Here is a 13737-nt window from a genome sequence, read left to right as displayed (position 1 = left end):
TTCTAGACCGATATTACTGCCAGATAATTTTCAGAAGGGCCATAAACCCCTCAGTAGATTGCACGCGATAGCAATGACGTTTCAGGAATCTGATTACGATAGAGGAAGGTATACATTAAAGCGCTGGCCTACCGCGATACCCGCCCATTGATAAAGACTTCTATTGGTGGTCGGCTATTACGAAAATGTCACAATTCATTGGCCAATCGAAGTGAGTGGTAAGTCGTTAAGTGCAAAGTTGAAGGAGATTTCTAATCGCAATTCTGTGGGATTTTATAAGAAAGAGTATCGTATCTTATCGGCGAGCCCCTCGTGCCACAATCTGATCCAAAAGTGGGTAACATATTATAGTCTGTAGTCAACTGGCTTTATATTTGATTCGCAACTCTACACGTGTGCGACCTAAAATTTATTCATTTATTAAATAGATCATATTTATCTTTATATTTGTTTATCGATTGCAAATGCACTTAGTAGGTGAAGGATTAGACATAAAATGCGGTTTGACTGGATGAACATGTGGTTCTTAAAATTTTTAAATCAATAGGACAAGGGGTTCCAATGGGTAATTTTGAGATTTAGCAGAAAGGCACTTTTAACATAGTGACTTATTTATATAGCACAACTATATTCTGGGACTATAATCGCTTATCAATACAATATCGAAAATGCCTAATTTGGTTCGTTCTTGGCTTGCTGGTTTTCGAGGGGATTGTGCAGAAGTCAGGGATCGTAATGCTTCGATAAGGCATTATTTAATTTTTTTACCCTCTAATTATATAACTTAAATTCGTATTAATTGGTTTCCGGGTTTGTCTTCCTTTTGAGGCTTTGACAATTTTGAGCAAAAAATGTGCGACTTCAACCCCATCTAAATCACAGGCTTCTAGTGTAAAGGAGATTTAAAAATAAAATCAAATTTCGACCGAAAATGGGCACTGCTTACAACGAAACTTAAAATTTAATTTAAATAAGGTTACGCGGTAGGAAAACCGATGAACTAAAAACTAATTAAGTCAACTGGCCCTAAAGCTACAAATATAAAACAAGACATTATTTTAAGACCAGCATGAGTCCGGGTGAGAGAACATGGGGAATTAATGGCGCGTGATTGTGACATCTATTCCAGCTTGTGGGCTGGGATCCTGTGGTGCTTGGTGTGGCGATGGTGGTGGTGCTGGTGCTGGTGCAGTTGGTGCGGATGATGTTGGCCAGTCCTATGTCGGTGGTGGTTCGAGATGGGCTCCATTTGCTGTTCACTGTTGCTCGCTGAGGACATCAGCTCCGTCGCCTCGATTTCGGCCTCAAGTTGTGCGGACTCGGAGTCCGATTCCGGCTGTTGGTGGTTGTGGTGGTGCCGCCGGTGGTGGACCAGGTTGACACGCTGGATCTGCTGATGCTGGCTCTCGTGCTCGCCGCTCTCGTCCAGCTGGTTGTCGATCGTGGGTGAATTGGATGTGGTGGATTCGATAAACGCTCTGCTCTTGGGGGTGTTGTAGGTGCTCTTCATGGAGTTGCTACCGTTGAAAGAGATGTCTAACCTTGGTTTTCTATAAATAAAATATAGTTCAGTTATTAACAAAAAATTAGCATAACAGCATATTATTTTTAATATAATTTTTTAATTGTATATTTCGGATTTTCAAAATATACAGCCTTAGTTCTCGACAATGCTGGCTAGATTAACTTTGGATAATTTTTAGTATTTTATATAGTAATTTCGCAGATACATTCAATAACACATCTTTTTATCAACGATTTATTTTAAAAGTTAAAAGAGATACTCCAACTAAAAAGTGGTTTACTTATAAAAACATAACAGTTGTTCAAATAGTGGCGGGAAATCGGTGTTTAACGGGTGTTCTCTTTGAGTACGGTCGCACATTTTCAGTGTTACAAAGCGTGAGAACATACGCGCTGATTGTTTGCTAAAAGCAGTTCACAAGCAGTGCAAACTATCGGGCATCACAAGCAGTTTTTGGCGCGAAATTTTTAAATAAAACTCGAAAGATTAAACGAAATTTGATAAACCACTTACCTTGGCAATGTCCAACTCGCCAGATGAGACTTAAACGGTTCTGTTCGGTAAACGCTCCATGGGACAGCAATGTCTGCAATGAACGTGAATCCGAAGAGGCCATTAAAATGGGAGTAACATATGTCTTAGGTCATGCAATGCAAATTGGAAAGTGCGCACATGAAGGGCATGCAAAACAGCAAAAATAACAAGGGCAAGAAGTAAGCGTAGCAAAAAACACAACAACTGAACGACAAAGAAAGCCGAGCACAGCGCACAACGGTGCGAATGAGCAATATTTATTAGTAGCACCTTGAGCTAAATCAGTTTCTGCGATGTTGTATCTTACCGATCCAGGGCAATAACTTTCAAGACCTAAGTCAATCCTAAACATATATTCGGGCTTTCGCTACTTCCGCTCTACTTCGAGCAGCCAACCCAATGGATTTCAAATATACGGACAGAAGAATTTCGAATGGAAAACGTGCGGGGTATGAATTGTAAATTGAGACTTAGATTCTGCTGACTATAGAATCAGACGACTAGGTATTTTTGTATTACGTCTACCGATATTCGCAGTCTGGAATTACATTGAAAGTAAATTTTTTGCCAGCTCAATTTACGTCTGACTGCTGGCCGGCCCCCGAAGTTGCCTGACTAATGACCTTTTCGAGAATGTAAATAAATGCTGATCGCCGTGTGAAGGTGGTAAGGGGGCCTGTCGCCACCGATTTGGATGGGATAAGAGATATGTTGAGAGTGAGAGATGTTGAGAGGAGGACAAGGTGCCTCCACTCCGTTCCTGGGCGGTTAGTTGGACATGGCAAACAACACGCTTACCTGCCTGGTCGCAAGTGGGTGGCGCGAAGTAGAGCCCCGGCCTCAGCAGATTCTCCTCGTCGTCGTGCACCTCGATCATCAGGATGCCCACCACGCTGGCGGTCAGTTGGGGCTGCAGTGGCTGCTGTTGGCGAAGCTGCTGGCGGTGCTGCTGCTCCCAGTAGGCAAGGGCGCACTTCACGTCGATCTCCACCCAGCCGGTGGAGGAGCTGCTCAGCATGGCGGTGTTGCAAGTGCGCTTCTTGCGCTCTGAGGATGAAAAACAGAGTTGATTGGTTCAGTCAGAAAGTGTTCTCTTCAAAGAAGTAGGCCGCTTATGATAGCTGTTCCACTGGTTACCAAAATGAATTTTACGTTGGGTCAGCAAAATGTGTGAAATGCAAGTTACATCCTCATTTAAATTCTACATGTGTAATTTTCTTATTACATTTACATTTTGCTGAGATGCATTTTGCTTATGGCGAAGTCAAGATAATAAGTGAGGTTTTAAAAATCATAAACAGGCATTTTAATTATTGTAACCTAGATAAATTTTTCCATATATGGTATACTACATTCTTAATTCTAAATGTTGTATATGAAGTTGTTATAGAAGTAGCTATTATTATTATTTAGTTAATAATAAATAATTCTGATAGTGATTCAAGTGAATGTACTCGTTTTGCATATTTGGAATGTTGAAGGGTCAGGAATTGTACTTTCTAAGTTCGACCTTCTGGATCACTCCTACCTAACTTACGTTTCTTCCTCTGCTGGTGGACTATGGAGACAGTGACCCGGATTTGAGGACCCACCGGCGGCTGCTCTGCGCAATTTGGTGCCGTGCTGCCAGGGTTCTCAGTACTGATAGGCTGGGCCGAAACCTGGCCGGGATTTTGTTCACGAGTCTGGCCAGGATTGGTCTTGTAGAGGCGGAGCAGAGCACTGCTTAGACGGTCGTCGTTGTTGGAAATGAAAACACTGCTGGCGAACTGGAGTGTCACATTGTTGCCCTGCGACCAATCCTCCGAGCTGGTGGTCTCGGCATTGCAAATGGGAAAGCCGGCCTTCTCCTTGGAGACGCTGCCGTTGGGCTCGTTTGAGATGGCTTTTTGCACGCGCTTGAAGATGTCGTTAAGTCTGCAAAATATTGAGAAGCCCATTTTGAGGTTATTAACTGTTATTCAATTTATATAGCAGTAGTGCTTGTTATCAACATTTGACTTAATCACTATTGGAAAATTCAATACCGAAAATGTTCACGATACTGCGGCTGTAGTGGAAACACACATTCCCCAGCGTGGGTGCTTGATATCAAAAGCTGGCATCATTTGATGGTTCATCTCGCAATTTGTATGCCTAAGCTGCGCCGCCCAGAGAATTTAGTTCAAGTGTTTATGTAAGACTCACTTAATTGACATTAGAGCGTTACATTCAGACATTCACAATTCTCAAGAAAAGGCGGATGGGCTGCGAGGAAAACGTGCTTGTTTCCATTTGCTGGGAATTTATAACTTTGATTCAATTTAGCCCGACGACAGCGACCAAACTAGTTCCTATCGAGGAACTGGTAAATCACTAGTTGAGGGGGGGCCAAGTTTTGGGAAGCACCCATAATGAGTAAACTATTTTCCATAAAATGCTGGCGTCGTAGCCAGAGTTCAGTGGACTGCTTGGCCGTAAAACTATTTCCCGATAGTACGAGTGGTGTATTTTTAGCTTCTGTCAACTGATAATCAGCATTTTAGGTACCGAGATAATCCACGTACTACTAATTTGGACTGCTGCCCCCGTTATCCGAGATCGCAGATGTTATTGAAACACAAATATCTTATTTCAATATCTCCGCGTAAATACAAACTACTCATGCTAGTGTTCTGGGCAATTTAAAAGTAATTTTGACCACTAATCTGGTCAGTTAGCTGAGGGCCGGCGATAGCTGCTTATCCCAAGAGCAATCATCCGCCTTGGGCAAGCCAACTACTTTCCGTTCTTACGGCACTACTAAATGCGACTGGTCCGAGTCATCTACGCTGATTAAATGCCTTCACTTGATTCGCTGGTCGGGATATTTCCTAAACTTGAATATGAGCTAAGTGCGCGTAGTGGAGCTAACGACGGACCTGTGTCACTTAAGAACCCCTTGAGATCGAGACGAGATTCTGTCAGTGCACGGGTAAAAAAGGCTACCTATAAGAACTGCTTTTAGATCAACCCCATAAATAGATAGTTTCCCACTTAAATGTATATTAACAGCCCTCCCGTGTATACTTCTTAAAATATATTTTTGGCAATGCAACTCCAAAGACGATTTAAAAACACACAATTAAATCACAACAGTGTCTTTCTTGGTTATGCATTGCATACGCATACAAATATTGCATGTAAACGGTTTGCAGGCTAGAGATCAATACCTTAAGAGACGATTACGACTTGTTGGATGTATTTTTCCAAGTGCACAACCATCGGAATACGGGCAGACAACAATAGTTAGTTAGCTATGATCTAATCTGGCGGCACTCACTCGCCTGAAAATTGGACAATTGTATGCGTCTGGATCGGCAATTGAGACGCGCATGACGTTTCGTCTTGTTCCTTTTCCCACACAAAATGCACAAAGAGGGGAAAAAAAGTGATTAATTGTTAAAGCTTTTGGTCTGGACCGCGACGCAGTTTGTCTAGCCAAAAAATAATAATGAAACCCAGTTTTCGGTCTCTCGGTCTTTCGGTCTTTTGCTCTGTTCCGAAAGTGAACCAAGCCCCTGGCTGATTATCGGCTCTTGTTTATATTTATGTTTACGTTGTGATCGCATCGATCGAACCGAAACGGCACCGAATCTGTCTGGCCAAATGGCTAGCTGGCTAGCTGGGTTGGCCAAGGAATTCCAGCGTGCGGAGTCGTCTGGAGTTGGCTGTGTGGCATGAACTTGAAAACTCGTTGAGTCGTGCCGTTTGTCTGGCCACCGTCTAGACAGATTGTCGGTCCGTCAGACAAGCGGTCTTTCCGTCCGCTCGTTGTTTGCTCGCTGCCTGCCTGTCTGTCCGTCTGTCTGTCTGCCGGCCTAGATGCTGCACCGAAAAAAAAAACGCGGTATCGGGGTCAATCTGAACTGATTCACGCCGCACAGCGGGGTCTTCGGTACTGCATGAATTTTTGACTAGTCGTGCTGGGTACGGATAATTTTGGCCTAGACCTAAAGGAGTAAATCCATATACACCTTGTATTCAAAGTAGTATTCATTAATAGTTTATAGTTATTGTTTTAAACATTTTCGCTTAGTTTTGATTCTTTTGTTTATGCTAAAAATGCATTCATCATCAAGTTATTTAAGTTTATTTTTAAAAAACAAATAATAAGGTGTCTTGTTGTGTCTCGTACCCAACAAAGCACAAGCTGAAAGCATATCCCTTTAGCAAGCTGGAATCGAGTCCCGCTTTTCTTCAGGTGTGCTATCGATGCCACCGTGACAATATGTCCGCTTAGACACTATTCCTGTTCATGCGTGAGTCACGCATGCGCAGAGGCAGGGTGCCATTTTGGGGGGTAGGTGCCTTTGGGGCAGGAGGAAATTTGCATTGGCCTCCATTCGCTCGGGCAGACATCTCTGAATGCATCGCCTCAGTGTCTGCGTCTGCGGTTTTGCAGTCCGTTGCCTCAGGCCGCAGCAGCAGTAGCAACACCAGTAGCAATTGCTACTGCAACAGCAACAGCAACAGTAGCAACAACAGTAGCAACAACAGTAGCAACAACAGTAGCAACAACGGCTAGACGATGTCTCGCCGGCTGCACTTCATTATCATGCAACCAACGGAGAACTGCAGCCAGTCGAAATGCACACGCCTACTGCCGTGTGCCCTCCACCAAAGCACCATTGCACCATTGCACCATTGCGCCAGTTGCTGGGGGCAGACATGTCTGCTGTCCCGATGACATTACTCATACGTCACAGGTTTTTTGCCATTTTTGCCTCTTTTTGTCTTTTTTGCCGTCTGAACGGAACTCTGCCAAAGCAATCAAACGAGATGAAACAATTTAGATATCAGCTGTTGGCCCCACAAGTGCCCGACTTGCATAGCAACGACCTACAAAAAGTTCATTACCGGAGAGCCGCAGCCGGAGACAGAGACAGAGACACAGACACTGACGGAGCCGCAGTCGCGGACGGAGTCGCATTCGGAGCCGGATAGCTAGACATGGCCCAGACTGCTCCCAGACATCAGCCAGACAGCTATAGAAAGACACAGAGGTCGGCGACGGAATTCGATGCATTCTGCAGTGTGTTGCAGTGTGTTGCATTGTGCTGCAGTTGCAGTGCCTATGTCAGTGTGTCCGCATTGTGCAGCAGCGTCGCGACTGTTGCACTACAGTATCTGATGGATACAACAGATATCATTGATGGATCTGGGCTGGCGAGCCCCCGCCCCTTTGATCTACTTAGATGTTAGGTGGTCAGTTGGGCTGAAGTTGGTCGAAGGGCTATTCAGATTCATACATTTGTTTGTGTGGTCCAAAAAGTTTGGAGTTTTTAAAGTGATATTTATGTGAAGAATGCGCACAATTTCCTAACAATTAAAGAATATGCCCTATTAATTAATGGATCTAGGCTACTCTGATTATCCATCACCTTTCTTTGTAAGTTGTCTGGTTGTCGATGCTTAAGCTAGAACACAATTGGATTTTAACTGTAATGTTTAAAATAAAACGTGTATATTTCTATTTATTTGTATTAAAACACTTAATTATGTTTTAGAAACAGCTTCATAATTTTAATATTTATCTAATGAGTATTGGACCCATCCTATTCTTTTGAGATTCTAATCGCTCTGGGCTTCGCATAATGAAAACAAAAGACGCAATTTGTGGGCACGCTTCTCTTATATATGTAGCTAAAATAATTTATTGATCATAGGTTTCGGTCTGCTAAGCGAGGCCATTACATTTATGACTTTTGGTAGGAACTTCATGCACTTGGCGGAGCATTCAATCAATAAATAAATAATAATCGAGTGCACATGTGGGAAATCTCACAGGAAAGTATTAATTTTCACAACTTATTTTTATTAATTCGGCGAATCGGTTTGCATGGGGAAAATCGTGTTGAAGATAAACCAAATGGAGCAGAGCGTGTACAATGTACTTTTAGGAATATACTCGATTTAAATGGGCGCTATAGATTTTTGGGCGAGATGCAGTAATGTTTTTAGCCTTGAATGAAAGTGGCCTGTGTTTGGACAAATCTCTCACTCAATGGACGGCGAATTTTATACAAAATTTGTGAAATCTGGCAGCAAATTGTGTTTAAACACAATGTATGCCCGAAGCTGATTGACCATTTAATTGCACAGTGCACTGTTTTAAGATGTTGTATACAATAGGGCAGCTTTTTAAGTGTGTTTTTAGCCAGTCTTTTGTTTAGGAGGAGTGTGTATTTTTAAAGATTTCTATTTGGGGAAAGAGATTCTATTCTGGGCATGAGGCGACATTGATTGACAGCGTGAGTTTTGGCCACTTGGAGGTGCTTGGCACTTACCGCTGAGTGGCGACCTGCTGCAGATACTGCTGGTTGGAGGACTGGCCGGAGTCGTCCCGCATGTTGGGATTGCTCCGGTTCTGAATGCTCAGGATCTGCTCCTCGGTCAGGTTGAAGCGGTTCAGGATGGTGCGGTTGAACGGGTTCACCACCTCGGACTGCACACCCTCTATGAAGAAGGAGGGATCGAAGGGAGTGGCCCTCGAGTCCCCGGCCATGGTGATCAGCGACAGGATCAGGATTAGTTCTCGGATGCGGCTCCTTCCGCACCGTTTACCACGCATAGCATTTGCCATTTTTGTGTTTTGCTCTTGATTGCTAATCAATTGCCAAACTAAATGTTTTCGCACGGAAATGGGTGTCTTTCTTGTTGGCAATCACTTAAACTGAATATTTCCTCACTGCATTTTTGCCACCAATTAAAATGTTATCTTTTACACTTCAGCTGGAGACCGACAGGCGAATCTGTTAATTTTTATGGCTGTTGTTCAGCTTCTCGATGTGTTCGCTCTAAGAACCAAGTATGAAGTGATTTGCGCGAGTCGGTTTTTTAGTCTTAAATAAGAAAAATTTGGTTGTGCCGGGCATATCTACTTTGTTATGGTCGTAAACGCTGCGTTGCTGCCGGCACTGCGAGAAAATGCGACCGCCTGGAGATGAAGAAGTTAGTAATTTGTTATTAGCTGCTAGCAAACTGTAATAATATCTGAGCCCAATAACATTAAATGTTGATGATAAAAATAAGTTATTTAATGTTCTTTATTATTTATTAATATTTATTGGTATAATCAAAAGAAAACTAATATAAGTTGGTACAATATTAATAATTGTTTAGTTACTAATTTCACATGGATTAATATTCAAATTTATAAGAGCATATGATATGGAGATTGAAACGAACTATTCAAAGTGCCCTGAGCTAGAACGCGGACAATAGATCTTAGCTTAGTTCTTCATGTAAGTACTGGTACTGTAATATTATAACTGCATTTGTTTGCCACTTAACACCTCGACTAAGTTTGCAGTGTAGCGCTTGGGCACTTCGGCTGGCGGTTCGGCTGGCGCTCGGATGCACAGTGGCCGACCAATCAACGCCGCTTGAGGATCTGCCGGCGTCGCTGACGTCGACGTGGTGCGCTTCTGTGGCCGTGCGTGAATGCAGAACGTGGCTGTATGGGTGTATCCGTATCTTTGGCCTGTGCCTGTGCCTGTGCCTGTGCCTGTGCGTCCGAGATGGGGCTTATCTGTAGGGCCGAAAGCGATACTCCGGCCCTAACCTAGGTTGGTTTGCCAACTTCCTCAAGTGGATGGTATCAAGCACGACTATCCGAAAGCTGCAAGGTCTATCTATTGCTATCGTTAAACACTCGACGCACTCCAAGCACTATAAGCAATCGAAACTTGTGTCAATCTTCTAGGACGGCTTTGCACCCATCGGATCCGTTCGAATGTCCGCAAATAAGGCTCTATTTATTCCAATTACTACGTGCGTGGGCGATTAGATTAACCTAAGTGGCTTCCTCGCAAGCACACAATTAGTATGACCTAATCAAATTGTTTTGATACGCCAGTTTTGATGTCCGTTATCGGTTGCTGTTCTTTTTTGGGGCACGATGAGCAAGATGCCTTTGCTCTTGACTTTCAGCTGTCGCCGGCATTTGTGCGTGCCAACTAATCATCTGACAACGAGATAGGCCTGAAAGTGCGTAGTCCATCAATTGGAAGGTGAATTGGGCGGATATATCCTATTAGAGGTGCGTGCGGTGCCTGGCACGGCGCTAGGTTACTCTTAACCCCAGAAAGCCCATCCTTTGGCCCAATTCTGCATCTACGCATGAGGAGTACCAAGCAGATATGGCGCTATCGCGTATTATTCATTCTACTCGCATACGGAAATCCAAACAGTCAGACTTCAAGGACGTTCTTGATTTATTTATTTATTTGCAACATATAAACATCTTTCCCAGCACTCCGTCTGGACCAAATTGAATTTCAAAATGATTGTATAATTCGCAGCACTTTATAAAGTCTGGACTCGGCTCCTTCCCGCTGCCCATTCATGTGATGTGTCTACACACCGTTTAAATTCTGAATAGAGTGACGGGCCGAAGGGGTGAGGGGGATCTCCAGACGTCGAGTGATATGTGTTATGTAAAATTGCAATCGCATCAAATGCCCAGATTCATAATCCCGCCGGTGGGTGGGGGCTTGAAAATGAAAACAAGATATATGTAGGACGCAATCAGCGCCTCTTGTCGCAAAGTTTATATAATAATGTTTGTTTATTTGAGCGCTCGCATAGAATTTGTCCCACTTTGTGGACAATGTGGATGTCAGCAACAACAGAAAAAGTGCCAGACATGTAGATATATCTAGACAATACGAATTGGAATGCCAAATGAGTCAAGTAAAGTCTCGGTTTTTGATTTTTCATTAACTTTTCAAGGCCGCCAGATTGGGTGGACCTACGAGAATAATTGGCCAACTTCCTAATATGAAATCGAAATACCTCCGCTTTCTTTTGATCTTGTGAGGCAGGTATTTTCAGCCCCGCATTTCGCTGCGTTTATTTTTGAAAGCAATTTTCTGGCAAATCCATACTATGTCTCACGCTCGTGCCACTTTGCGGGGCTTAATTTTAAACGGTAGCCGGCAATTGCCGCCAATGAGCAACAATTCCGTCTATCCGTCCATTTGGACATTTGTGGGCACGTGAGGCTCTAAAGACCAGTAGCACCACTATCACCACTATCACCACTCAGCGCACAGTACACAGCACACAGCAGCACCTGGCTGGAAAACATCTGGCAGTTGGTAAGTTTGTGGCCATTGGTTCTTAAGTGATTTTCTTTATGGTTACAAGTGGTTACTCTGTTCCAAATTTAGCCGATCGCATAATAATTGGTACCAATAACGATTTCGGTCTTAAGGTCTCATGCCTATCAGGTGATTGATTTCTGTGATTATTTTGAATTTGTTTCTTTGAATAGGTATTAAAACATGGCACTCTAGTACTTTATAGTTGGTATATTAGCTCGTAGTAAAAACGACGACTCAGCAGTCTCAGAATATATTAAAGATCAGATTAGGCACTAGGACTCTTTAGTGGTAGACCTAAAAATTACATATCAAGAAAATACTTTCAGCGGTTATGGCAATAGACTTATCGGATTTTATGACCGCAGTTTTGGCGGTTATTATTGATTTATAGGGTTTATTGAGGCATCATGGCACAACTAATGAAACTTTCAACACTTTCGAATTGATGCAAGATTTGACCTTCGATGTGAATAGTATAAAAGGTGCAGGAACTAACCACTTGGCTTTAATATGCAGAGCTCGCGCAAATGCATTTTCAGGGGCATCGAATCTGCAAGCACCGAAGCGAAATTATTTAACCATCAACACGTAGTTTACATAATTATCCCCCACTCCCAAGGGGGCGATTTAAGAGGGTTCGGTATCCAAAGTCACCTACCTTTCCCAATCAACGGAACACGGACCGAAAAAAAGTCATCAGGTTTTCGATAATGCGCGTTAGACTTTAAAATGATTACTTACAATTCCCAATAGAAGAATCTCACTAAGTAGCACATGATGTACATGACTTAAGTTATGATTAGTTTATAAATGAATATATAATTGGGAGATTTAAATAAGTTTATGCTACCATACTAATCGCATGCATTTTTTCTCAGTCCAAGCAGCAGCACGCGAAAGAACATTCAATGGGCTGGCGCGAGTTTATTAAAAACACACGATGTTCGTCAAGTCAGTTGCGACCAAGAGGAGAAGGAGAGCCTCCAGACTTATAGCATGGGTGCTGGTTAGCTGGCCGGTTGATGGAGGAGCCATCTCTGGGTCTGGTTCTGGGTCTGGGTCTGGGTCTGGGTCTGGGCCACTGGCTCCTAACCACGGTACGAGATGGCAACTGGTGCCGGTGCAGCCGTCGAATGCAGTTGTCGTGATTGTTGGCTCAGATTGCATGTGGAATGCAAAGACCAGAAGCCAATTTGTTATTGTGTTGTTTTCTGCCCTCCGGGCCGGTGCTACCGTTTATTTGCGGCCGCTTTTTCCTTTTCTGTTTCGGGCATACCCTGCACTTAAGTTGGGGCATCACGCATACGCTCCAAGGCCTGGCATCTATGGCCATTCCAATTTACATACGTTATATTACTGTAGCCTGCAACTTGGCTGTAATTTAAAGTACTTTAAAAGTACGATTTTGACCAATCTAACAAATGTAATTATATTTTGTTGTATTCCGTATTCCTACTATCACATTATTATTTAGATGAACAACTTTTTTTGTGTTTATAGAGGCTGGTATTCTGTAATAAAATATGTTTAGGGCGTAGGCTATTCGCGTTGGATTTGTTACCCCCCGGCCTGATTGTTATTAATTATTGCGCATTTTCATTTTCGGTTTTTAAGACTTTCGCGTGCCGTCGTTTGGCTTCTGTTGGTGTTTTGGGCCCAGCCCCTTCCAGCCAGATCCAGATCCAAGCAGACGCGGATGCCGGAGACTGGGGCCGATTCCAAGACCGATTCCAAGACCGAGACGAGACCGAGACGAGACCGAGACCGAGACCCCGAAAGCCAGACATTCCGTCGCAGGGACGGCGGCTGGGGACGCTACACAGAAACAAATATTGCAATTTTACCAACGTTGGGAATAGAGAAATAAGTAATAATTTCCAGCGTGCTGGATCAAATTTTGTAGCTGTCGATTTAGCCTAATATATGGTAAACAAAACGTGAATTCCATTTCGGTTTTTGCTCGCAACAAGAATTTATAAACACTATTTAGCCACAAGCAATTAAAATGCTCACGTGAATACGTCGAGCTGTTTACATAAATTTGTTGAATATTTTTTTAAAAATGCCAATAACTTTAATTTACCTGATATTCTCGATTGCACCATATCTATTTCTCGCCTGTATGTGGATGCTGCTGATGGCAGCCGTGTCTTGTTGATTGTCAAAATTGACAATGAATGTCTTTGCCGGAGGATGGATAATGGGGATGGGGGATGGGGGTTGGGGGATGGAGCTGCCGCGGGAATGGAGTTGGGGACTGAGGCTGACCCAGCCAGCCGAAGACAAGTGCATGTCTCGCGTCTGCAGAGTGTCTGGAGACCGACGCAGACACTCGGATCTGGTGGCGATGTCGAAGTTGTCCTTAAGTGATGCAGATGCACATGCAGATGCTGTTGCTGTTGCATCCAAATATGGACCATGGGCCGCTGGTGGGCTCTCCGGCGGCGGAGGCGGCGGGCGGTGCAGCAGGTGAGCCGCCGGATAGTGGCTGCAGTTTTACACTTGTGCTGCGCTGCAGAAAGTTATTTAAATGATATGCACATGCAGTGC

At 43.5% G+C, this 13737-nt stretch overlaps 2 protein-coding genes across 4 annotated transcripts; both read right to left on the bottom strand.

The window, feature by feature from the left end:
* Nucleotides 1-360: 360 nt before the first annotated feature.
* Nucleotides 361-8898, bottom strand: LOC120458175 (protein anachronism). 3 transcript variants are annotated; one of them, XM_039645736.2, is made up of 5 exons: nt 8368-8895; nt 3588-3976; nt 2858-3106; nt 2039-2111; nt 361-1550 (listed from the first exon to the last, which is right to left on the bottom strand). In XM_039645736.2, the coding sequence occupies exons 1-5, from the start codon at nt 8661-8663 to the stop codon at nt 1121-1123; spliced, it is 1437 nt and encodes a 478-aa protein (XP_039501670.1). In that variant the 5' UTR covers nt 8664-8895; the 3' UTR covers nt 361-1120. The 3 variants fall into 3 exon arrangements, with proteins under 3 accessions (XP_039501670.1, XP_039501671.1, XP_039501673.1); XM_039645737.2 differs by having other exon boundaries at nt 364-1550; nt 3597-3976; nt 8368-8894; XM_039645739.2 differs by having other exon boundaries at nt 1403-1550; nt 2862-3106; nt 8368-8898.
* On the bottom strand, nt 8878-13737 carry LOC120458176. The gene is made up of 2 exons (XM_039645740.2): nt 13271-13737; nt 8878-9017 (listed from the first exon to the last, which is right to left on the bottom strand). The coding sequence occupies exons 1-2, from the start codon at nt 13605-13607 to the stop codon at nt 8878-8880; spliced, it is 477 nt and encodes a 158-aa protein (XP_039501674.1). The 5' UTR covers nt 13608-13737.

Source organism: Drosophila santomea, chromosome 2L (assembly GCF_016746245.2).
Source record: "Drosophila santomea strain STO CAGO 1482 chromosome 2L, Prin_Dsan_1.1, whole genome shotgun sequence".
Taxonomy (NCBI): Eukaryota; Metazoa; Arthropoda; class Insecta; order Diptera; family Drosophilidae; genus Drosophila; species Drosophila santomea.
Note: the sequence above shows the minus strand (reverse complement) of the source record. Positions and strands in the feature narration are given on the sequence as shown.